Raw genomic sequence first — 25,911 nt, forward strand, 5'->3', positions numbered from 1 at the left:
CAGAGCAATACGTATTCGCTTTATTACTGTTTCATTGACGAAAGAGGCCAAAACTGTAGGTCACAAACTGGAAGCACCACGGGGAGGGGGGTGGCAGTTACCGGCTCCGCCCTCCCTGATGACGTAGCTGCCCTTGGGGTACTCTCTGGGGTACATGGAGTCCACCAGCTCGCGCACTTGGCTCGAGTCCAGGTTCTTCAAGAAGTCGTTGTCCATGATGGCGTCCTTGATCAGCTGCTTCGATCTGCGCATGCGCACAGCACATTCACTCATCTCGCGAGACCATAGCCACGGCAGTACATATTGCACTCATGTCCAATAGTCGAGTTCTGATAGACAATGCCACATTTCGATTTTTGAGTTTTTTTGAAGTTATACTTCTAATGAAACTTCCAAAAAGGTTGCGTTGACCGTTTAACGCTACCATGGAGAATAACGCTACCATGGAGAATTATTTGCATGCAATTAAAAACTATTTTTTAATGATGCCAAAGAAGTATAACTTCTCACACGCGTACCTAAGTACACGAACCCATTTTTTTACACGGTGCCTTGTCTCGTTGCATTGATATATCGCACTAAATGTTCGACGACACTAATAAAATATATATATATCGGTAAGGGAAATTAACCAAAGTCTATGGTAAGTACAATCCTAGCATTTGCCTCGAATGATTGGAGGGAAGCTACAGAAAAAAAAATTGGTTGACTGGAACGTGATAGAAACTCTGGTTTAGGCGAATTACAGTCCAGTATTATGAAATCACGCCACTTCTATCAGTTTCAGAGCTGACCGTACTTGGACCAAATTAGGACCAAATTTCCATTGAACTTATAAGGACTTAATAGTTGTACATGTAAGTTCAAGTATATCTCGGCGCTTCAGAAACACCTTAAGACCACTAGGACATGCGTTTGTGCCACAGAATATTAATTTGTAAGTATGTTTATACTTATTACTTCAAGTGTGCACATCGCTTTGCTTAAAAAGTTTCAACTCTACTTTAGGGCAAACACCTATAGCGCAAATGTGGGATGAAATACTTGCTGTTTACAAAATTTGAGAGATGAAGAAGCTTTTTAGTGAAAATTATTCTAAGAAAAATGAAAAATGACTTCATGGCAATTGCTGAGTTAGAAATACTTCAGACGAAAAAAGTTACTTAAAAAATGAAATAAACTTATCTTAACAAACAAGTGTTGGGCAAGTTTTCGCATAGTATATTTCTCAAAGAAAAAATACATTCTGAAGAAAATTATTTGAAAGAAAATGCATCTAGCGTAAAAAGAGTTTAGTGTAGCAAATTTCCAGTTAGGAAACATTAATTTTAAAATATGAGAATGAAAATTTGGCTTCTCAAAATGTAAAGTCGATTAATGATAGGAATTAAATTATTGGAGATTTGTACAATGAAGCATTTACCATTTTCAGTTTACAATAAAAACACAAGATTAAAACCGTGGTGATTTTCAGAGCCAACTTCAGTTCTTTTACTGTTTTTAAAAAGAATTTAAAATATACATTTATCGAGTTGGGCTTTGCTTGAAAGATAAAAATGTCAAAGATTACAATGGGATCAGACGAAAAAAGGTGCAACCACATTTGTGAATTAGAGTGCAAACAACTCCTTCCCACCAATTTTAAAGTTTTAGTGTTACCTGTTTTGTTTTACGGCAACTCTTAAAGATTTGATGTCGCTGGTGGTTAAACCTGCAAAAGGCGCGTCTTGGGACTGCACTGTTTGATTCCAGTAAATTTAGGGACTTTTCAGCGAATAATTCACCTCTCATAAATGAGGAGTTCTTTGAAATTTTAGATAACTGGGTGCTCGTAGAAAGAAAACCGTATTTCGACTTCAAAGTTCTGTTTATTTGGTATAAACCGGGTTGAATAAACAGGTGTAGTGGCGGATGCAAAGGGTTAGTTGGGTGTATAGGGAGTATGAACCCCCTGAAGCTATGAAGAAAAAAAAATGTTAAATGTATTTAAAGACATTATGTTACTGTGTGATAAGCCACGTAACCTACGGCTATTACTGCAGGTCCATACTGTGGTTTAGAGTCATCAAAAAAAATGTAAGTATTTTTGGTGTGCCAAATTTACTGAACAAATTCCTGCATCCGCGCCAATGCACACGTGGAAGAAATATGCGTGCTCTTGCAGTCATCTTAAGACTTTTTTTTGAATTATGTGATAATTTACAGGGATTATCCTTGTGGATTCATGTTCAAAGTTGAGTGACCCCGGGGTGTTCGTAAACCTGAACCCAGCGCAACTCACCTGAAGTCCTTGTCGTAGCGCTGGATCTGGATGTCGTCGGCGGTGTGGCCCAGCTCGGAGCTCTCGCCCGACACGCCCTGCTTCTTGGACGACGAGCTGGCGGGCTTCTGCGCCTGCCCCGCCATGCCGTGCTGGTCCTGCAGGCTGGCCAGCAGGTCGCCGTCGCGCGCGAAGCTCGTCGCCTGCTGCAGCACGCTCTGTCGGCGGGCGAGGCAGGTCAGCCACACCCTCGCATCCTCGCCCGCTCCCCTACAGCGCTCGTTCTCCCCCTCGAGCTCCGTGTTCCCCCGCGTGTGTAGGCCAGGGGCGCAACAACAGGGAGGGGGCAAGGGTATTTTGCCCCCCGCCTCCCCCCCTTTCCGAAACCTTGAAGTGGGGGCAAACGGCGGCAAAGAAAGTGCTGTGTAATCAATTTTTAGATAATAAAACTGCTTAAATAGCACCATTTTCCACCTTGAAATACAAATTTTCCCCGGGGGAGGACACCCCGGACCCCCCAGCGCTTCAATAGGGGGGGAAGGATCGATGATTCTTTATAAAAAGGTATATTGCCCCCCCCCCCCCCCCCGCCTTTGGGAAATTTAGTTGTTGCGCCCCTGGTGTAGGCCATGACATTTATCAGGTTTACTTTTTTACGTACCTAGTCAGTAAAGATGTACGTGGTCAAGTGTGAGACCAAGGCGGTACGCCTCAACGTCGCCACTTAAAATATAAGGCAATAAATAAATAAATAAATAAATAAATATTCATGGGTGTGAAATTTCGTGCAATGTTATGATTACGGCGGCACGCGCGACTTTTTCATGCCCACGCCATTACACTTGAAAATATATTTGAGGCAGAACAAACGAACGCAAGTGACGTATCGAGTTGAAATTTTAAAGTTTTAGCCCTTTAATTAAAGTGATGACGGGAAAAAAAATTGCAAAATGGCGTGTGAGAAACCGAAGCCTTAAGGGGGAGAAATTGCAACCGTTACCGGTTTTGGACAGTTCTCGTACCGTAACGATATTTTTATCACACTAAGAGCTTTTGAAAATCTATAGCGTAAAATATATTGGCAATATTATAACCGTTCTAGACATTACAATAATGAACTCAATACCAAACGCTAATGATTTCACTGGGAAACTATTTGTAGCAGCTGCTTTTTTTTTGTTAATTATAGGCATTACACTAAAATATACTTTATTCTTTAATACAGAAAAAATTTTAAAATTCAACAACATAAAATTATTATGGCCCAAATCGGTAGTAACCAAGTTGAAGTCTTTCAGTTACAATCTCCCCCCTTAATTTTCTAGGATTCTATTTTGGGTGCAAAAGTAATTAATCACTGTGTTAAGTATTAAACTATCGTAGACGTTATCTTTCAAGAGAATGAATGGTTATGAAATCGGAACAGAGGATAGAGGGAATGAATGGTTGGGCGTAGAAAAACGAGATGACCCCGATAAAAACTCAACGGCTCTCGGCAACGTACACCTCTTTTTCCGACTTGTGGGGAATTCCGGTTCAATCTCACCGAAAGGAAATCAGCGAATACAGTGATTAACCACCGGGAATGTGACAGTTGGCGAGTTCTACACTAAAAAGGAACTGCGTGTTTTATCGTGTTTCAAGTTTTTAAATTTACTTCTTAATGTAATGTAAAGGAGGTAGGTCTCATTTTATTAAGGTTGAATTCAGCTACGGATATACTAATACGGGAGACAAAAAATTGTCACATATATTAAACCTTAAAAAATTAAAAGGCTTTAAATGTATCATCACTTTCGGCATTTAAACCCCTTGAAATGCTATGTTTTGAATGGAACATCGTGTCACTTAAAGCTCGGACTCTGGTGCCATATTATTATTATTATTATTATTATTATTATTATTTTCAGTTTTTAGGTGTTACTATTATTTAAGGGCTATTTCTGATATTTTCTAACACGATGTCACCTTTGTGTTACTTAATATTACACTTGGTGAATATCTGTTAGAAATAGTCGTGACAGATCAAACAGAAATAGTCCTTAAATAATAGTAATGAGAAAATTAAAAAATAAATCAAAACTGGGGTTCTGCATGCTGTTCATGAAGTTTCTATGAAAGAAGATCGAGTTTTGTTTGAAACATCTACAGACAATATTATGGCCAAGCTCAACTATTTATTCCGCTGCACCCGAAAACTCTTCCCCTCGCTTGTATGTGCAACAACCAACTTCCCATCCATCGGTTCCATCAGTTCCTCTTCCTGCACAACAACAACAACCACAAAAACAACAACCACCACAAAAACAACAACCCTTAGAGCCACACGTGCCGCATTCCTCTCCAGCCGGTCGGTCCCTGACATTGGTAATGTTTTAAGGACGTTTGGAATTGATCGAATACTTTTCTTACACTGTTTGAAAGTACTATCCTTATATTTACGTGAGTGAAGCCGTGCGTGGTAAGCTAGTTATCACGGGCGTGAAATATGAGTCAAAACTGGTTGCCAATGCTACTTGTGCGATGAAAATCAATGTTTAAAATTAATGTTTGCACGTTACGGGCAAAACATTTGGGCTAATAAGTATCTAAATATTTATTTGTACATTAATTAGCCATTTACTGAGAGAAAATCGTTTTAAAATATACAGACATCACAACATATAATGTTACCATACGTAAGTAAAACGAGACAGCCCGTTTTTGTTAACTTGCAGCCACAACATGACGTAGCTTTTGCTTTATTGTTTGTGAAAAAAAGAAACATCAAAACAAGTAGGTTTTCCCTGAATAAAATACTACCACAGAAATAGTGTTAGTAAAAAGAAGCAGAAAGTAGGTAGTAAAGTAGTAGCACCATACAGATAGTGAAAGTACCTCCCCGCATTAGCCCATTATTAAAAAAAATGGATATTCCGCTGATCATTAGATCCGAAAAAATATTTTACAAGCGATATAAGAAACGAAAAATTGGAAGGGGTATTATGTAGAGTAATATTTTGTATTTATTCACAGTAAATTCAATCACTAATATTAACTTGTAGTGTCCTATTTTTTTGGTACTATGCGAATTTTCACGCTACCGTTTGTACTTGTTACTTTGCAGGTCTGCGTTTCCGGATGTTTTATTCCTTAACAAAGAAAAAAAAACTTGTTATGGCATTCCCTGCTAACCATTACATTTAAGTCCAGTAGTTTCCGAACATAGTGCACAATCCCTTATAAAAATAATCAAGCAAGCCAAACTTACATATTTGATAACAAATTTTCATGTTTCCATAAGAAAAAAAGAAACACAGTACCTACTTTATATCAATAATATTTTCTGAATTTGTTCACTCCCAATTTATGGGCATTAGTTTAATGGGTAGTAGTCAGTGCAAAAAACGAGCAAATTTTTTTAAAATACATGGCCCGGAAACGGAACTCTGCAAAATTAAAGGCGCGAATAAGTAGCGCGAAAATTTGAATTTGGCGCGCATTAGGCGCCAAACCAATCCACGGGCTAAGTAGGAGGACGCGCGATGCCGGTTCCGAGGAGGTTTAAACGCTCTACGAGCCGTGTGCGAACATTGCGAGCCAACTAAGCGCACTAGGAACCAGCAGTCTGGTGTGCAGCTCATTAAATGGTTGTGCGCGGGTGATTAGCGCAGTGTTCACGGTTTGGCGAGTACGTCGCTGCCACCACAGCATTTGCGAACAACAGCAGCCCGATACGACTTAAACGTGCAAAGTAATGGTCGATTTGCATGCGGCATGCGGGGAGGCGGGAGGAAACAGCACGCATATACCAAGGGCGCTCTCACAACAAGGCATGAACCAGTGACTGCCTGAAAACTGGAAGCTTCATACTGCGAAGGGTGGATTTATCTTTTGCCAAGGAAAAAAAGACCGATTTAAATTAATTTCATGCCGTACCTCATTGCCGTTGTTCTCTGTGTGTGAATGTTTCACGGTCTCTTGTCCATTCTTGAGGTTCTTCTCTAACAAAACCAGTGTAAATCAGCAGTGGCTTAAGGCGCGTCCATACTGACATCAGAAGCGACGCGCTCCTAAAGCACGTGATGAGCACAGGGCGAGCAATCTGAACCTCCCCACCACCGCAGATCACTCGGCCATGAACGACGAGGATTACGAAGCGATAAGCTGACAATACATAAATTTGACACGAATGAGCTCGACTACCTTTGGAGACGTGTTGAAAATTGAACCAAAAAAGTGCAAGAAGGAAAAACACGTTGCGAGAACCGACTACTGTTCAAGATCGGCAAGAATCCGGCTAACTATTCACCACTTTTATAAAGACTGACAACAAAATTATAAAAAAAAATTAATATTCATTATATTGTAGTTGAATATTTTTTATGTTATTATTATAGGTTTGCTATGGAGTTGCAATTTTTTTTTTTTTAGCAACACGAGATTTATACTCAATCCTGCAATACCTTATCCGAATTTCAAAGCAGGATATCGGAGGAACAGTTTCAGAAGATTGCTCAGCATTAATTGAACTTTTTTAAAGGAACTATAAAAGTTAGTTGAACCAAAGTACAAATAAATGTTCATATTGGTTAATTTTTTTAAAATTTAGCTACAGGTATTTAGAAAAATACAGCGCACGCATGATGAAACAAAAGTACATACTTTAAAAATAAGAATAAAAAAAAAGGATTCAGAAAAGTTAACATAAAACCACACATCTAAACAAATTTCCACAACAATATTAGGGAAATCTCCACGTAGTCAGTACAATTTCCAGAACACTGAGCTGAATGAGATATAGGACTATGAATTAACTTGAGCGGCGAAATAGTGACTTGATTTTTATTGTACGTCTCGAGCAGAAGCAGATGAAACACGTGGAGTTATGTAGCGTCAGGGAACGACCATCTGGAGAGGACTGCGGAACATGTGACTCCAAAGGGTGTCGTTGTTGTTGTTGTTGTTGTTGTTGTTGTTGTTGTTGTTGTTGTTATTGTGGTTGTTGTGCAGGAAGAGGAAATGATGGAGCTGATGGATGGGAAAATGGTTGTTGCACGTACATGCAAGGGAAAGAGTTGTCGGGTGCAGCGGAATGAAATTGTGAGCTTGGTCATCAATTGTATGTAGAGGTTTCAAACAAACCTCGACCTTCTTTCATAGAAATTTCATAAACAGCATGCTGAACCTCCAATCTTGCGGCTGTCGAATACGACACTCTTTTGGAAGGTACAAACGAGCAAAATGTTTTAATCTAGTTCTGTTCATAATACGTGCTGAATGGCAGATTCTAAAATGTCCGAGAGAATCCGCCAGTAGTGTAGTTACATAACTTTGTTGCCATCCTTTTGCTGGTTTTGGTGCACTCGGAGGGACAAATACTCGGCCTTCATTATGCACATTCATTTCTTGCTGGATGATATCCCTTTGATTGAAAACTGGCTCCTTTGCAATTGCGATGAAAGGGTTAATTGTATGAATCCCTCCTCGAATGAAAGTTCATAGCATTAGGCGTCAGTACATTATGTCTAAAAAAAAAACCTAAAGGTAGTAAAACTTGAAAGTAATGAATGAAGTAATGAACGGTAACATCCCCCACAAAATGGTGGAAATTTTTTTTATAATATTGTCTAAACATTTATGTTGTACTGCCTTCCCACATTACCGGTAAATCAATACAAAGCACAAGGCCAAAAATACTTATTTAGAAATTTAACTGTAGTTGAAAGCACGTGATATGTTTTATAAACTTCTATCAGGTCCAAAGTATCATCGCCACGCCACTTACACTCCACGCACACTGCCAGCGTCGATAAGGACGAGCGTGCCCCGAACACGTCCACACTGGCACGCCTCTGTGTTCGTCGTAAGATCCCGACAGCTGGTGGTTCGCGGAGCGCAGTTGGCGGCTCTACGCGTGTTCGTCCCCGCTTGAAGTCTCCAGGCGCGGCGGCGTGCACGCGGAATTTAACGTCCATTTGAAAACGAATGCAAATCGAAGGGTTGCGACAGCTGGATCGAAAGCGCACGCGGCTAAAACTACAAAACGTCACAACGAGGAGAGGGCGAGAACTTCGGTTCGCCCAATTTCGACGTCCCTACGCGAGAATATAAAGCACTCACTTCCCAACGCTCAATCGTTTTGCAGAAATATAACCACAACATTATAAATAATTAAAATTACTTTTAAATATGCCAGGAATTCGTTTAAAAAAAATAGCCTAAAGGGGCTATCACTTTTGAAAAAAAAATTCCTGAATAACCACACAGATGCAGAAGTGTAAAAAATTATTAAACTCAAGATATTAAAAAAAAAAAGATATAATATTTTACGAAGTAAAAAAAAACAACATTGTTTCACGAATGAAACATTGCATGAGTATTTTGCGCGCAATGTATTGGCCAATCCCCTCCTAGCACATGATGCATGCGACCCTCTCCCCTGCATGGCTAATCCCAGCATGACTAAGGCGTGATAGGCGGGCTTCGGCCTGAGACGCACCTAGGTCCCTCCCTGACCCGGACCCCCTCCCAAACACACTTAGTTTTAGCTTTGAATATATATACTGTATAGAAGTCGCCAGCCCAGGTTAAAATTTCTAATACGGTTTTGAGGTAGTTGGTTAATTCACCGCCGCAATCGCCACCATCTCTACGGCATCGACTTGTGGTGGTCCCTAGCGGACAAGTTTCGAACTCTTCAAACACCCCTTCCCCCTCCTGTTGAACGAACTTGAGCTGCAGTGAATGATCGGTGGGGGGTGCGGGGAATGACAGCGGGCGACAGCGCTGCGCTCTAACGTGTAAATAACAACTAAGACGATACAGGGCGTTACGGCAGCGCACTGCAGCGGTGAAGTTCCCAAGCTGCTCATCATACGCTTCTGAAAAACGTAGAGTAAATCCTATCCACTCGCGACTTCTATACAGTATATATATTCAAAGGTTTTAGTTAGGTTAGGTGGAAAAAAATAAATAAATAATGTATTGGCTCAGTTGGCGAGTGAATGACGCCGGGAGCTCACCTGCTCTCGCACGGACAGGAAAGTGCCGCGCGCCGAACAGCGCGCCGGCGCGGGAGGCAGCCGGAACACCTTCCTGGAGGCCAGGCCGACGAAGGGCAGGCAGTCGGCGAGCCTCATGCTGACTCCTTGAGCGGCCGGCAGCTCCTGAGCGACTATCCTCCCCCCCTCTACACCTCTCACACCTTCCAACCACCGCTCCGGGTCGCGCAAACAAACCGATTACCGGTCGTCGACGCGGCCGCCTCCAGAGAAGCAGCAGCAGGCGACCCACCACGACGCGACGCGACGCCAGAGAAACGCTCTTCAGTATTTATTATTATTTTTTCTCCCGCCGTCATCCCCGAAGAGGGCCCGCGCGCGCTCGTATCTTATCTCGCGGGGCTTATCTCGCAGCTGCCGTGGTGGGAACCCCTACCTCACCCTCCCCGCGTGGGGGGTAATTTTCCCGAAAGGGTGGGAAAGGGGTGCCCTGATCACGTCATATCACCGTGGACGTACGGTTGACCTCCACTCCTTCCGAGAACCTGGCATCAACTATCGGAAGCGTACAATTTTTTTTTTATCAAACTTAGCCTGGATGATAGCTACGACAAGTAATAATCAAGATTAAGAAAGGAATGCACGCGTAATGACATTATTATTGTTTAAATTGAGATACACAACTCGTCGATGACAAGGTCATTAGTGACGTTGATTCTCGACGACACGATTCAAGGATATTCAGGAAAATAATCGGCAATGGTCTGAAGCAGTGGTGACAAAAATGGCGGCCCGCGGGACACGACCTGTCCTCGACAGTGTTTCGCACGACCCGCTCAAAGATTCTTCAAACCAAGACATTATCAGGTACACTACCGTGCAGTGGCCGTGTTTGTTTGCATATATGCAGGATGCAGTTGCCAACAGACGGCGTTCAGACCACAGTTTTCTCACATATATACAAAAAAAAATACTTCTGTTCATTTAACATATTGTCACGAACGCGAGAAACCAGACCGCGATGTCATATTCGGAGCTGGCTGGCACCCCTGCACGACCACGTAAGGCATGCCACGCGCGCCATAGCCGAATTACAAGGGTCGTCGTTACCCCCCTTCCCCCTCCGCACCCTTCGCATCGTCCTGCCTCGGCGCCGTCATCTATCGCTGAGCAGCCTTGGGAATTCCGCGGGCCGCCGCGTGAGCGAGCGACGCTGTTCTCGACGCTTCGGGCGTCTGGTCGGCTCGGGATGACGCGACTCGTCACAGCTGCTCTCGTTGGTTCGAGGAGGGCGCCACAGACCACTTAAGCAGCGACGCCGACCTCTGCGTGGCAGTTTTTAGCGACAGAGTTCTGCGGGGTGTGCCGCGTGAGTTCCGCGGTGAGTTCCGCGAGGAGTGCGGTGAGAGTTCAGCGACACTTCCCGGAAAGTTCTGGGTGTATTCCGAGCGCGTACCGCGACAGTTCCGGAGTTCCGAGAGTTCCGCGAGTGAGGGGAAGTGCGACCTCCCTCGAGCCACTCATTCTCACCGGAAAACTGTTTGGTCAGTCTGAAGAAATTTGCTAGTTCAATTATAAAGCTATATTTACTGATCTATTTTTTTCCCCAGTCTGTATCCGTAACACAATTTTTACAATCCTTTGATTGATTGAACCTTCTCTTTGTCCAGTTGTCAGTACGGGTTGGTCTTGAAGAACGAAGTTAGGATAAGTTGGCGAAAAATAAAAGGGAAGGGTTGTACGTCACATGGTTTGGCCTAGAGATTTCAAGACACGGGACCTCAAAGACTGTTGTGGTGTGTTCCGAACCTTAACGAGCTCTGGCTCGCAGCTTGTGAACTAAGTCATGACGGAGAGTAACCTCCAACACACGATCTGAGTGTCTTGTGTGAGCAAACACGAATACCGAGGACCCTATAATGTGTAATGTGTTGCGTTATGGAAAAGGGTTGACATGAATTATTCGGAAAAAGAAATCTGAAATATGTAGTACTTCATTTCTCATCGTCGCGAAAAAAATAAAAAACAATACCCACTTACTACTCCTTACTTAACCGTAACTTCGCTTGAAAAATTTGGACTGAACATGCGACAATAAGGCACCCCTTATGGTGCCTGGTCAGGGATGTGATTGTCTAAGTGAGGCGGGTGATAAGTGCGACGGTCTTTGGTGTTTCTAGCGCGGTATCGCCTCCAAGCGAAAGGCTCCGAACTGGCGCGCAGTCTCCTCTCATCGTGCATAGAATTATGATATTTGGGTGAGACCATAACATCACTTGGACGAGAAATGAAGATAAAGGTGTTATGAAAGTCCCTCAAGTGTTTTCAAGAATCTGTAACGGTTGTTCCATGCTTAAAAACTGATTCTAAAAAAAAACACGCTAATTAGCAATTGTAACCTTTCTAAATACACGAAATGAAAACGAAATTCGGAAACAGCGCATCCTTAAAATTTCCTCGTAAACAATCAAAACTCTGATTCGTCGAGAAGTTTCTAAATTTAGCGGTATTTTCCTGAATCTCTGCACACCGCATGTGTTCCCCCAATAAGCGGGGAAGCTTAGTACTGGGATGACAGCCACTGATTCTCCAAGCCCATCGTGGCAGGTTATGAGTTTTTCAATGGCTTGCCGTTATTATTTTTGTCTCAGATGCTACCGTTGTTGCCTGTTCGAAAACTAGCGGGAACTCTCTGTTCCAACGGTCGCTCACAACAGGAAATCGTCACGTAAACAGGTCAGCGGTGACTGGACGAGCTCTCAATAATGACAAGATGACTGCTCTAAGTGGACAGTTCCAAAACTTCGCTCGGTCTCTCTCAGTGACGCAAGACTTCACGCCCTGCAGTCGGCGCGGTCTTTGTGCGCCCCTTGCGTCGCCGTACGCGAGGCCGTACGTGCAACGTGCTTGGAGATGCAGACCGTTGCCGTGAATTACACTTTTATCAGAGTCTGCAGGATAGCACCATCTCTCCGGTTGAGTTTCGAGCATGCAGTGCGTGGTGACTTGTGCTTGCCTGGTTGTGTCCTGTCACCTCCCAACATATGCGCCATTAACACTGGAACACCCGTTATCTCTAATGGATCAGCCACTCCGTGTCCGAGCTAGGCATGATTCAAATGGGAAGTATAACTTGCCTCGAATTCTTTAACCAAAGGACGAAATTTTTTGTTTAGTTTTTAGTGTGTAAAGAGAAATACAATCTGGAACAAAACCAAGCTTCAATGAACATAATGTGCAAAAAAACAAGGTGGTGCATTAAATATAGGCTATATGATATAAATAAGCAAAATAAAAAGTATTTAATATTTATTTGACAGGCCTTAAAAAGGCTAGATACAAATATTGAAAATCAAAAGAGAAATCATTTTGTTAAAATGTATTTCATTTCCTTTGGAAAGTAGGCAATTATCTAGATAAAAAGTTTACTTTATTGAGAAGCATCCACGACAAAGAGGTTTTAAGTTTTCAACGTTTTTGTGCATTTGAGTTTAAAAAAATTATCGCACGAAAATTTAAAACTTATAATCAGGATACATGGATAACGTTTGATGTCTGATACTGTGTTTCAAACGAGTAAAAAATATTGTTTGGTTATGTTTGCGGAGGACATGTTTTGCCGCGGCAGCGACGATAAGTCAAACACGATTGTTGATTCGCCTGTAGGTAGGCAATTGTCGCCATACTTCAGCATTGCGGGTGGCGGGACTCGCAGGGGAATGTAATGGCTGGCTAGTTGAACATGAGGCAAGTTCACTGCTCTTACCATCATTAATGTTATAAGTCACTGAAATCGAAAGATTTTAGTTACTCAAACCCTCAGTCATTAACATAAGCATATAGCAACTCAATAGCGCTCAACGCTGTTTTTTATTACTTCGTCAGCGGTGCTACTGCTGCGTTCATGGTGCCTTTCAAGCGCAATGTCACAAGCACCAACGGCTCATAAGTTATTCGTTGAGATCCCTCGGATGTCCCACAGTGAAAGTGTTTGCTGAGAACACGATTTTCCAACTTATATTTTCGCATTAAAAATAACCAACGTATCAATAACGTAACTGGCAGGCTTCCGCGGTCATTGGCAATAGACTGAATTCTTTGAGGACTAAGCCACGTCTTGATGTCGCTCATCACTGATGTTTTGGTACACACTGCATTACCCATCTTCAGAGTGCTAACAGCAACAGTGGGTAACCATCCTACTGCTAGCGTCCTCACGATTGCGACTGCACTTTGTGACGAAACATCGGCGATGATTCACTTACAGACACAAATCAAGCCTAGAAGATTACAACCTACAAAAATTTCTATGCTTCTCCTGTCTAACTAATGCATAGAAATACCTTACACAATACTACAAAATTTCCAGGACATGGCCATTTAAAAAAAAATTATGTGAGGCGATTTAATAAATACAAATTTATTAAAAAAGATTATTCCAAGCTCCTTTATCTTTTCTCTCAACTTTTAATCATTTCTCAAAATCTAGCTGCAACGGCAATTTGTATTTTTATTTATAGTCAAAAGGGAGACTCTCCACTAAGAACTGATTTCGAGCTTTTAAATGAAGAAGAAACTAGATCCGTGCACGAGGGATGCTTCAATAAGTTGGCGATTTTATTTAATTCTGTACCTCGGAGGCATAAGATAATATGTCCACTTTTGAAAATCAAATCATTACAGTAGATTAATAAACGTAGGTTTGTCCGTCCCATAATTCTTCGCAACTCAAATTCTCCCGCCTCACGAAAAACTGGCGCTCTGGGCAAATGCCCGTTAGTGAAGCGGCGCCTGCGCACACAGTGTGAGCCAGCACTCGCGTGGCGCGACCCCGGGAAACCTCGAGAAGCTGAATCAAGATGGCCGGAGCGGTATCGGAAGTCGGGTCCCCATCCTCCGACGTCTCCCGGTGGTCGTCATAAACAACAACCCGGCGCTGGATATTTTTTTGACGTGACAACGTCTAATAAATCGATGAAAGCCGGCTAAACGCACGAAAAAGTGTCCCGTTACGCACATTGTTCCGTTACGCTCATTGTACGCTTGCGCCACATCTATCTCTCTTCCACTCCACTGTTTATAAAGTAAAGTGAAAAGTTAATGTGGTTTTCATTGCTTATTACAACAACAATTTCGGCAATAAAGGTTAATTATTCTTGCATTTGAAAAATCTGATTACTAGTATAATTTCAATTATTTATTCTTTTATTATTAAAATAAAAATAATTAAATTTTATTCATAAAGTTTGCAATCATTTCATCAATGTTTTGTTATGACGTTTTCACGTTAAACTATCGTCCGTAAACCGACTTTACAGACAACAAATTTTTTTGCTCCTAACCTAACCGAAAACTAAGTTCGGCCCCACCAGGTAAAAACCTGCGTAGACACAGGGAAACCACCTGGGCACTTGCATGCGGGTTCATGCATTAATATCAAGCAGGTTGGTTACGGGGAAACAGAAAAGGATGGTTCTGGAAGAAGAGTTGGACAGAGTAGAAAAGAATCTACCGTGCGGGGGAGGTTTCGGGTGGCGCTGGTTGTTTCGGGGACGACATTGTGTCGTTTCCCCGCCGGGCTTGCCCGAGAAAGGGTTCGTTCAGCTCCGTGAAGGTGGTAGGGTGAATGGGGAGGGGGGTCATGCCAGCGGAGCGATAAGGGTCGCAAAAGGCGACGTGGTCACGTGCCTTGCGTGTCGCGCGGATCGCCGCGGCCTGGTTAGCAGTGGCTGTGGTCGCGTCGCGTGCGCCGGCCTTTTGTTCCGGGGGTTCCGGGACCTCCCCCTCCACTCCCCTCCACACCCCTCCAGAACCCGAGTGGAAGTAAGTGCGATGCGTGCGGTTTGGGGAAGCCTAAGATGCTCATAAAGTTCTGCCATTTCCGATTACACCCGAATAATTCACCTTCGGCGAACCTCGGGTTTATATATATATATATATTTAGATTTCTCTGTTTATTTTAATGTAGCTTTACTAACCTAACTAACCGTCCATGGTGTTTTAAAGTGTTTTAATGTAGCTAACCTAACCGACCACTTTTAATATTTGAATTCATTTTTCCTGCGCAAAAATAAAACAGATCCCGAAGTTGGCCGAAGGTGAATTGTTCGGGTGTAATCGGGAATGGCAGTTCTTTATGTGCATCTTAGGTCTACCGCGGTTTGGGGCAACGTAATATTAATTGACTCCCGAGTCGCGCTCCTGCATCTTTGGATTATTATTATTTTTTTGCTGTTGTAAATAAAATTTAGGTTAGGTTAGGTGCGTCAAACTAATCAAAACACGCGTGATAATTCCTTGCTTTTTTATTTTTGCTGTGTAACATATTAGCTTTCGGTATACGGCATTTGGTAAGAGTAATTTCGTTGAGTACCGCGGAAGTTAAAGGAACGAATTAAAATATATATATATAAAGGAAGTATTTTAATAAAATTCCTTGTCGAAAATCAAGTCCAAAGTCATTTTCGCGTTTATCAGAGTCGTTTCATTATATAGTTTTAAATTTTCTGTCTGACAAAGAAATGATGCATTAGTCGACGCAGATGTTCCGGCAGCGTATTCTAGCGGCGGGTGAGGAAACTATGTGCGTGTGATCCGCGTCAATAAATGTAGTTTTGCGTATATTTATCACGCTCGGCGTTATTTCAATCAATTCTACTTTTAATTTCGTGTCCGAGTTTCGTATTGTAAGCGTTTTTTTTTTTTTTTTCAAAAAGAGAACGCATAAATTTGCTCGTTAGCGAGGTTAGATGTCACACAACTCTGGCGAGTACTGAAAGACTTGTTCACTTTTTTTTCTCTCCCAGGAAGGTATGTCTATCACGTATATCTGATAGTAACTGAAATTGAAGATTTGGCCAGGGGAATTTTTTTTTAAATATCATAAAATCGTAAAAAAAATAATATTTCCTAAAAATGGAATTTCATTTTCCGTCCGCTTAGTTCCACCAGCGGTTGGCGAACTTCGAAAATGTTCTTGGAGGGATCGGGTCAGTGAAACCTAGGTACACTTTACCTTTCATATTATATTTTATATCGGGCAGGTGTATTTCGTTGGTGGTTGTGAAGATCAGTGTATGAGTGATCCTGTGCGTACACGCACACACAGGCCACGTTAAGAGAATGACAAAGTGGTTTTGAAGTTCAGTGGCAGTGCACTAGCTATTCTAAATCTCAGTTGAAACCGCAGAGTACCCCTGAAAGCATTTAGAGTGTTTAAAAAGAGTTCAAACACAATGGTTTGAGATAAAAATGTACGGAGTCTTGCGCGAAACTTTATTAATCATTATGTGCAGTAAATAAAAAAAACCACTGCCGTGACCAATCCAGATTGTTATATGTTTTTTTAACTGAAAAATCAAGCAATTATATATATATATATATAGATAGAGAGAGAGAGAGAGAGAGAGTCAAAAGCATACCTACTACATTTTACGTGAGCAACAAAAAATGCCGTCAGCTTATATGCAATGGCGTTTATGATTGTTCAAAAATGGGGACAATATTACGCGCTTAAGTCCTTAAACAGCTGTATAATGCCAGCCGTAGGTGAACCTACAGCCAACAGACTGGACTTGGAAACTGAATAAGGACTGGCCAATTTTTAATATAGCTTTAAACAATATTTAAGTAGGTAAAATAATAATTATTAGAGCAGAGCTATTTCGACTCGTCCTGGATATCTGCGAGACAGCAATAGCTAATAAGCAACATCGTAACCGAATTACGTGCACTCACGTACAGACGAGGCACGAACGTTCAGCCTCGTACAAAATTAATTCGAAAAAATTGGTTGTCTGTAAAGTCGGTTTATGGACGATAGTTTAACGTGACAACGTCATAACAAAACACTAATGAAATGATTGCATAATTTTATGAATAAAATTGAATAATTTTTATTGAATTATCACTATTTTGTATGGATACAAAGAAGGAGTGAAATGAAATCTACAATTTAATTGATAAATTTACTTTTATTTGCACTCATTAATTCAAATATGTTTATTACTTTAACGAAAAGATTATTTTAACTATTACTATTATACATGTTTGCTATTTAACTTCTTCCAATCTGTGTTATTCTTTTAAGGATAGGACGATGATAGGAAAAGTAGGAAACGAATGGGAGTGTTTCAAGTTTAATGTGCCTCGAAAAAGTCAAATCGATGGTTGTTCCAATCGAGTGGAAGAGAGATAGATGCGGCGCAAGCATACAATGAGCGTAACGGGACAAAACGTAACGGGACAACGAGTCATCCTTTTTCGTGCGTGCAGCCGGCGTTCATCGATTTATTAGACGTTGTCACGTCAAAAAATTTACGGAATCTTTACATGAATCGACTTCTTAAAATTCTTTTCTCTGTGGCGTGATACGGTAGTTGAAAATCATCACGCGCCATAGCTGAATTAACCACAGTTTCTCCTGTCGAGATTTAATTGAGTTTCACGTTAGACTGACAGCGGGGTCAATAATGACGTAAATATCGAACAAAACTAATCAGCGCTATTAAGGAATGAATTGGAAATGAAATAATGTAAAAAAAAGTTCCAGAAATTTACTCGAGTGATTTCGGGGCATCATTCGTAACCAGAATCGGTAACGGTCAAACAGGGAATTCGAAATTGGTCCCTCCGAAATGCAAGTGACGATCGATCAGGGGAGAAGCGAATTTTTCTGTTTATCGGCGGCCAGGTTTGAATGGAGGCTGAAACGGGGTTTCGGTCGAACACGCAAGACGTTTCACATTTTAAGTCCCACAGCTGCTCGAAGAATTCCCAGGCGCTGTCCCCGTGGTGGAAAATGGCAAGACATTAAAACGACGTAATGAAATTCAAATGTTCGGGGGCCGTTCGAGGAGAACTAGCGAGAAGAGGCGTTGCTAAATGATTTTCGCGGAAGTAGATGGAGCAACAGGAGGGTGAGGGGGGAGGATGGTTGGTGAAGGAGGAGAGGTAAGTAGGATGGATGACGTCACGAAATATCTCTCGGAGATATCCACAAGAAACGCCTGCGAGATATCGACCGCGAGTCTCCCTTTTAGAGGTGGGCGTGCTAGGGTCACTACCCTTCTGTCACGCCAACGTGTGCGCCGACTTGTTTAGGTTCTGTGGGACGCGGCGAGGTGTACGTGCGTTGGGGAAGTCCTGACCCCTGTCCCTCTTCCATCGTCGCATGTTCACTGAAAAGAGAGGACAACAGAATAGTTCTGCTATAACGTTTCAAGATAACTGTCACCAAACTTCAGTCTGCACAGAGCATGACGGTAAGAAGTTTGGCGGTGTTTGATTGCAAGCTGGTGGTCACGTGAACCTTTGTTTATTTCATTAATCTGTGATTACGTTTTTTTTAAAACGAGTACTTCCTGTAAATTTGTTACTATAGGTCTATTCCATTTTATGTTTCGTCTCAAGACTTCTCAACATATATATCTATTTTAAATTATCTAACAGGAGTAAAACGTTTCGCAAGTGTTAATAATTATGATCATATTCGTTAACATCTTACTGCTCCAAAATAACTTTTATTAAATATCTAGTGGGAATCGTTGTGACGAAACGACACTTGCAAGGGAGCTATCGCTAGAAAATTAAAAAAAAATTCCCTTTATCAAGAAAATAAAATAACCAGCTTGTCGTGTGGTACCAAGTCTTAAAGCCTCTCAAGAGTCATAACCTGCAAGAGGCGTTCGCAAATTGCAAAAAATACCACAATCACCGGCCGACAACTGGCCCGGAAACCGGCGCTTATTTCGCGAGGACCCCTCGCGCTTAACGTATACTGTATAGTTTTTTTTTGAAAATGTAACTGAAATATTCATGTAAAATTACAGATATTCGTAAATTTGCATATTTAAACGAAAACAACTGTATCACTTCAAAAAAGTGTTCGTTGGTACGGATTCTTTGTTTTGTTCCAGTACCTCCAATAGTTAAAAGTCATTTGTAAACCCTTCCCTGAACAGCTTTCCAGTATTAACTGCGCACATTAATAAGCATAGTAAAACCAAATAAAGTCCAATTAATAAATATTCGATTATCTTTTACATGGTTTAAAAAAATATTATGCTTGAATGAAAATTCATTTAAAATATAAAATTATGCGCCAATTTTCGTAAGAAACACTCAGTATTATCTCGAAAAACATCCTTACTAATATTATAAATGCGAAAGTAACTCTGTCTGTCTGTCGCGCTTTCACGCCAAAACTACTGAACCGATTTCAATGAAATTTGGTACACAGATAGACTAGAGCCTAAAAAGGGTTGCAAGGGGTTGAAAGGGGGGACGAAAAGACGTATGGAAGTATCGTCATTTTTAGAGATATAAACTTGAAACTTATTTTTTAGGCTGTTGATTCGATATAAATAAATATGACATTCAAAGTTTGTAAAAGTTTTACCCTCAAGGGTGTAAAATAACCATAAGGAATAGGGGATGAAAGTTTGTATGGAAATATGTAAGGTTTATGTGAATGTTTTATAAGTTTGCGACAAGAGACAACATATTAGAGCTATTCTGATGTAACATTTACGGAGTCATTACAAAATGTGAACACTGAAGTTAACGCGAGTAAGAAACTTGCCAAGCACCGCGCCGTACACAATGAGCGCTGTGCAGCCGCGCACGGTTGGGGGGGGGGGGGGGGGTGGCGGAGCGCGACGTGGTACGGCGCGGTGTAGGTGGGGAAATATGCCTACGTGTGCTTACCCGAACGGGCAGAACCGTGAGGGCAGACGACTGTGCCACACGCATGCGAATACTTATCTTTATGTTTTGGCAAAAGATGGGAAAACAAAAAAACGTAGTTTATAAAAATGTACTTAAATAAACTCATATTAATACTTTATGCCTTATGTACTTATATACTTAAACAATTTAATAATCTCTTTTCAGTGAAACACTGCAAATAGCTCATTAAAGTATTTATACCTACGTATGTGTCTTATTTATAAAATAATTAGCCTAAATAAATAAAAATACTACCCAAAGACATTATTCCACGCAGACGAAGTCGCGGGCACAGCTAGTAATTCATATATGCAAAAATAACAATAGCCACGTATTGTATAAAGTTGCAATATATTTCTTGTAGAATTACAAACTATTTCTGGGCGACTGTTTTTCCAAAGAAATCTTTTTTGTACACTTACAAAAAATTTTTTTTCTGTGTGCAGCCAAGGTTGATAAGTTTACGTGGATAAATGTATTTTTATCGCCGGTGATGGCTGCGAGATGGTTGCTGCGTGGGCACCGCGCGCTTCGGTTTACGATAGCGGCCGTCCGCGGGAGGTTTATTTGTGAACGCGGCGTCGACCGCGCGTCGCAAATCTCACCCCCCCCCCCCTTCGGGAGACGAGGGGGTCACGAGTTTTGTTTTGTTGAATTTTTGTTTTGAAGCCCTTAATGTATGAAAAATAGCTTGAAATTAAAAAAAAAAAAAAAAACATTTCACTGTATACAGGGGCACAACATCTAAATTTCCAAAAGGGGGGGGGGGCAATATACCTTTTTATAAAGAATCATCGATCCCCCCCTATTGAAGCGGGGGGTCCGGAGGTCCTCCCCCGGGAAAATTTGTATTTCAATGCGGAAAATGGTGCTATTTAAGCAGTTTTATTATCTAAAAATTGATTACACAGCACTTTCTTTGCCTCCGTTTACCCCCACTTCAAGGTTTCAGAAGGGGGGGGGGGGGGGCAAAATCCCCTGCCCCCCCCCCTTGTTGTTGCGCCCCTGACTGTATATACTATTTCTGTACATGCAGGTCTCTGCAGTGAAAATATCTATCCGATAAAACAAAATCTATCGAATTCTGTAAAGTCGTTCAGATTTCAATAGTTTTTTATGCTATCGTCATCCATGCTCAAAAACAATAATTTAGGCGTACGCGCTGGGGATGAAAAAAATTCGCGTATCGGTGAGTGCTGGAGTTCGGTGAATGGGGAATACTTAAATCTTAATATATATAAATCCAGTGTCCTGATGTTTGTTTCCAGTGAACTCTTCACCAAGTCAACCGATTTCGATGAAAATTGGCATTTATGTGTAATTTTTTTTCCAACTTGAGAGATAGGATAGTTTTTATTTCGATTAACGGTCTTAATAATTTATAATTAATAATAAACTGATTATCAATGTTGATTGGTGTTTAAGCCCGGGAAACAGTGGGTACTTCGTCTCCATGACAACGTTGCGTGCTCGAGAGTCGGGAAACCATCGGTGCTATTCGTTTTTTCTTCGGTACATTACAAAGCATTGTATTAAGTTTTTGTCAAAATTAATTAATTTTCATTTTATTTCATTTATTTTAACTGTAAATAAGATATTTGGTCTCATTTCCCCCCCCCCCCCCCAATTAATACAACCGTGCGAAGCCGGGTCGGGCAGCTAGTTAACTATATTTTCGGATATGCCAAGGGGCCCGCCTGGTGAGACCACGATGCCTTGCTGTGGCGCGATGTGTATTCACAGAAGCGGACGGGCGCGACGCGAATAAAAGAAATCCCCAGCCAATCACGTTCATCACAGCTGTGACGTCAGTACTATGAAATTCGCCAAACGCGACAGACTTTCCGATTAGAAAGATTTTCTTCTTTCTATTTCCATCGCGGCGCGGGCGCGACGTGACTGAAATGCACATCGGAATTTCGTTTCCGAATGATGGCTGGACTTGTTAATTGGTTAGAATTTGAATTATTCATGTATTTTAAAGATTTCGTTTACTAAATTTATCTGTGCAATCTTATAAATGAACGGTGAATTTTCCTCTAAGCATATTTCTCTCAAACACGTTACCTTAAAAAAAATACTACAACCTGAAAACATTGATCCCTGTCGTATGTGTGGTTTGTATGAAATGGCCAGAAAAATTTATGTATGTCTACGAAATGTTTATTGTTGTTTGTCACGTGGGTTAGGACCCGCATGCTCGAAATAACGCGACGTTTAGCTATCGCATCGCGTCGTCGCGTCGCGTACGTCGCGCTACTGTGATTCCAGCATGACGATCTATATGGTGCGTCATCTCTGACGATTGGCAAGGGTAAAAATAATCTGCAGAAAGTCTCTTCGCTGCTCACCAACACCGAACAAACATCCGCAACGGGTATTCCCGTTAGTCCCAGCTGTCTCTTCAGCTGCACAGTAGCGTAGACACGGAACGGTGGGGAGAGATAAGGCCATTGTTATGAATATCAGTGGCCGTCCCAAGGTTGACGGGAATATGTTTTTAAGTGTTCCATTCTCTGCACCAAAATGAAGTTTTTTTTTTTTTTAAATGCGATAATTTACAATATAAAATTATGTAGGCACCACGAGTGTACAGGTGCAACATGTGCTCTGAAGTGTTTTTTATAAACTACATATTGAAAATCAGTGAATTTCACTGAGGGGGGGAAAAATCATGTGAAAATTGTTTCAGTTCGTTAATGGAGCAGCTTCAACAGTTCTACAGTGAAATTCCACTGATTCACAAAGGTTTTGACGTGACAACGTCTAATAAATCGATGAACGCCGGCTGCACGCACGAAAAAGTGTCCCGTTACGCTGTGTCCCGTTACGCTCATTGTACGCTTGCGCCGCATCTATCTCTCTTCCACTCGATTTGCCTATGCGTCCGAGGAGAAGAAAGACAGCTTGAATCTACACGTGAACTGTTTCGTCGACTGTTTATAAAGTGAAGTGAAAAGTTAATGTGGTTTCAATTGCTTATTACAACAAAAATTTCGGCAATAAAGGTTAATCATTCTTGCATGTTAAAAATCTGATTACTAGTATAATTTCAAAGTAATTATTCTTTTATTATTAAAATAAAAATGATTCAATTTCATTCATAAAAGTATGCAATCATTACATCAATGTTTTGTTATTACGTTGTCACCTTAAACTTTCGTCCGTAGACCGACTTTACAGACAACCATTTTTTTTAACATTTTTTTTTTCGTGGGTCATAATGCTGTCGTCCCCACAGCCGAGTGCGCTGAGGCGCCGACCGCTAGGCCCGACAATGGACTTTGGCGTGAAACGAGTTTCCCTGCAGCTTATCGGCGCGTCGAAACCTGCCGGAGCGCTGTCGCCCGTATCTGCGGGTTGACGGAGGGGAGGGATTGAAGTGAATATGGGGGGGGGGGGAGGACAGCTTTCTCCCCTGCCCTTATCACTCGCTCGGAGACAACACGGCTCGGCCGCGGGAAAACAAGACTTTCCCCCGAGCCGCTGGTAGCCCACGTATCATCGCGTGTTTTTCCCTCGACCGGAATAGAGGGGAGGGGGATGGGAGTCGATTTTTGTGTCAATATTGCGGCGTCTTAAAAATTAGAAAGAATGATAACCCCACGGAGCAAACGCAGACACAATATGATTAACAAAAAAAAAATTAAGCGTTTAAAAAAAATATATGTATATAGGCAACTATATTGCGCTCACTCCGCTAACTGCGGGGAAAATGAACAAATTAACTTTAAGTAAAATAAAATTACGATTTTTTAAGATGATGTTAATAAAATACCTATAAAATTCCTTCTTCGGGAGTTTACACAAATTTATTATTTTCTGACAAACTATACTACACTGTATTTTTTTTTGTAATTTTACAACGATATCGTTGGCAACTGAGTTTCCAGGGACTTTCCTTGTAAAAATACAAAAAATTTACAGTATGTAGGTGAAAAGTTTGCTGCAATATTACGTATAAAAATCTCGACGTGAATATGAAAGGTTATTTTTTTAATTTCTCCCGGGCCAACGCAATTATGGGGTCTTCCTTATCCAGGGATGTAAACAAAAACGTGTCCGCGTCCACAGGAAAGACTGATCCACCCCTCTATGCTGCATTAGCCGAGAATTTCAAAAGACCGACATCCTTGGAGACGGCTTAAAGATCTCAGCACGGCGAGCATGTTTTAAGTGGAAGTATTCCCACGTATGTGTGCACGTCTGCGACGGATTCACGTTCCAATTAAATAAAATTAAGTACTACGTTTCCCGAAAAAAAAAAAAAATACTGCGCCGACGAGTTAAAAATGTCGATAAAGTTACCTGTCAGAAAAAAAAGTGTACTCGTTCGTAAGATTTACGTTTTGTGGCTGAACAATTGCGTTAAGCAAATAGTTTACAGTAATATTTTTTTACAACACTACAAATCCGTAAATAGCGGACTTATCGTTTATATTAAAGAGTACAACAGACCATGACAGGCTGGATTTAAGTTTGACCCAACACAAAAATTAAGCTTTGAGAATAGAATGTTGTTTGATTTTTCTTCGATGGTGATATCAATGAAAAAAAAAAAATAGTGCGTGGAGTCCCTCCGCGCGGAAGAAGTGAAACTTCGTAATGTGGAAATGAAAATAGGAAAAGGGAGAAATTGATTTTTAGTGAAATCATATTGTATCAAATCAAACTAAAATAAATCATGAAATCATTCAACGATAAAAGCTGTTTATTTAATTAAGCGGACGGGTTCGCCCCAAGAAGAAAATTGACGCGGCAAGACCTCGTGGACATAGAGAAATGACACACACTCACTATTTATGTGTCTATGAAACATGATTTTTTTCTGCAATTTAATTGTAATATACAAAAAGGGTATTGAAAATTGAAACAAATATGGCGACACTACAAACTGTCAGGATCTTTATTTTTTTCTTACTCTCTACTTAGTTCCTTCTCTTTCTATTCCCCCTCCCCAGGAGCGTTAAACGTTTAACGCAACCTTGTTGGAAGTCGCATTAGAAGTTTCACTTCGAAACCATCATATTTTTTAAACGTCGCCTTACTGTAACTACGCCGACATTTCCCCCGACCTGCTCATGACCGCGCTGTGGGTGTCAGACCAGTTGCCTGGAGATCTTCCTGCGCTGACAGTTTGTTCATCTTGACGATGCTGGGGCGATATGAGCCTGGACTTCACAACGCAACGGGTAAATTGTTTAGAGGCATAAACGTTATTTTAACTGCACCGCAGACGCCTAAGAGACTTTGGAATCGCCGGAGTAAATATTACTCCTTCGCGCGGCCGCAGATGGGTAAACACCGGCTTTATGGGCCGCAAGGCGCGTTGGGAGGAAATTGGCTGCTATTTCCGAACTCCGGGGAAAGGGGGGGGGGAGGAGGAAAAAAAATTGCAGCCTCGTTTCTGACCTCGGTTCGGCTTCTCGTTGCCTCTGCGGTTGTTTCACGTGTGCGATGCAGCAGCGACCAGTCGACTAGTCTGTGGAGTCGCGCTGTTTTCGCACCTAGGTGCTAGCTGCAGTACCCGGCCATGTGATGTACTGTCCGCGAGATAGCGCCATACGACGGGAAGCCTAAGATGTACATCAAGTTCTGTCCCTGCCCGAACACGCCCGAATATTCACCTTCGGCCAACCTCGGGATTTGTTTATATATATTTATATTTCTCTGCTTATTTTATTGTAGCTATACTAACCTAACTAACCGTCCATAGTGTTTTAAAGTGTTTTAAATGTAGCTAACCTAACCGACCATTTTTAATATTTGAATTCATTTTTCCTGCGCAAAAATAAAACAAATCCCGAGGTTGGCCGAAGGTGAATATTCGGGCGTGTTCGGGCAGGGACAGAACTTGATGGACATTTTAGGCTTCTCCCACACGACAGTGTGGTGGATACAGAGAAATGTCACACAATTGCTGTTTGCATGTCTATTACA

General features: G+C 41.5%; 1 protein-coding gene across 2 annotated transcripts in view; it reads right to left on the bottom strand.

The window, feature by feature from the left end:
* Window positions 1-25,911, bottom strand: part of LOC134533088 (cGMP-dependent protein kinase, isozyme 1) — a 145,261-nt gene that overhangs the window by 13,600 nt on the left and 105,750 nt on the right. Inside the window, exons 1-3 of one of the 2 annotated variants that reach the window (XM_063370328.1) lie at window positions 9,265-9,396; window positions 2,282-2,478; window positions 102-244 (exon numbers count right to left, since the gene is read on the bottom strand). In XM_063370328.1, coding sequence (XP_063226398.1) covers window positions 102-244; window positions 2,282-2,478; window positions 9,265-9,381 — 457 coding nt within the window. In that variant the 5' untranslated portion in view covers window positions 9,382-9,396. Of the gene's footprint in view, window positions 1-101; window positions 245-2,281; window positions 2,479-9,264; window positions 9,397-25,911 lie in introns of those variants that run through there. The other variant, XM_063370327.1, reaches the window with a different exon arrangement.

The sequence above is a fragment of the Bacillus rossius genome, chromosome 6, assembly GCF_032445375.1.
Source record: "Bacillus rossius redtenbacheri isolate Brsri chromosome 6, Brsri_v3, whole genome shotgun sequence".
NCBI classification, from domain to species: Eukaryota; Metazoa; Arthropoda; class Insecta; order Phasmatodea; family Bacillidae; genus Bacillus; species Bacillus rossius.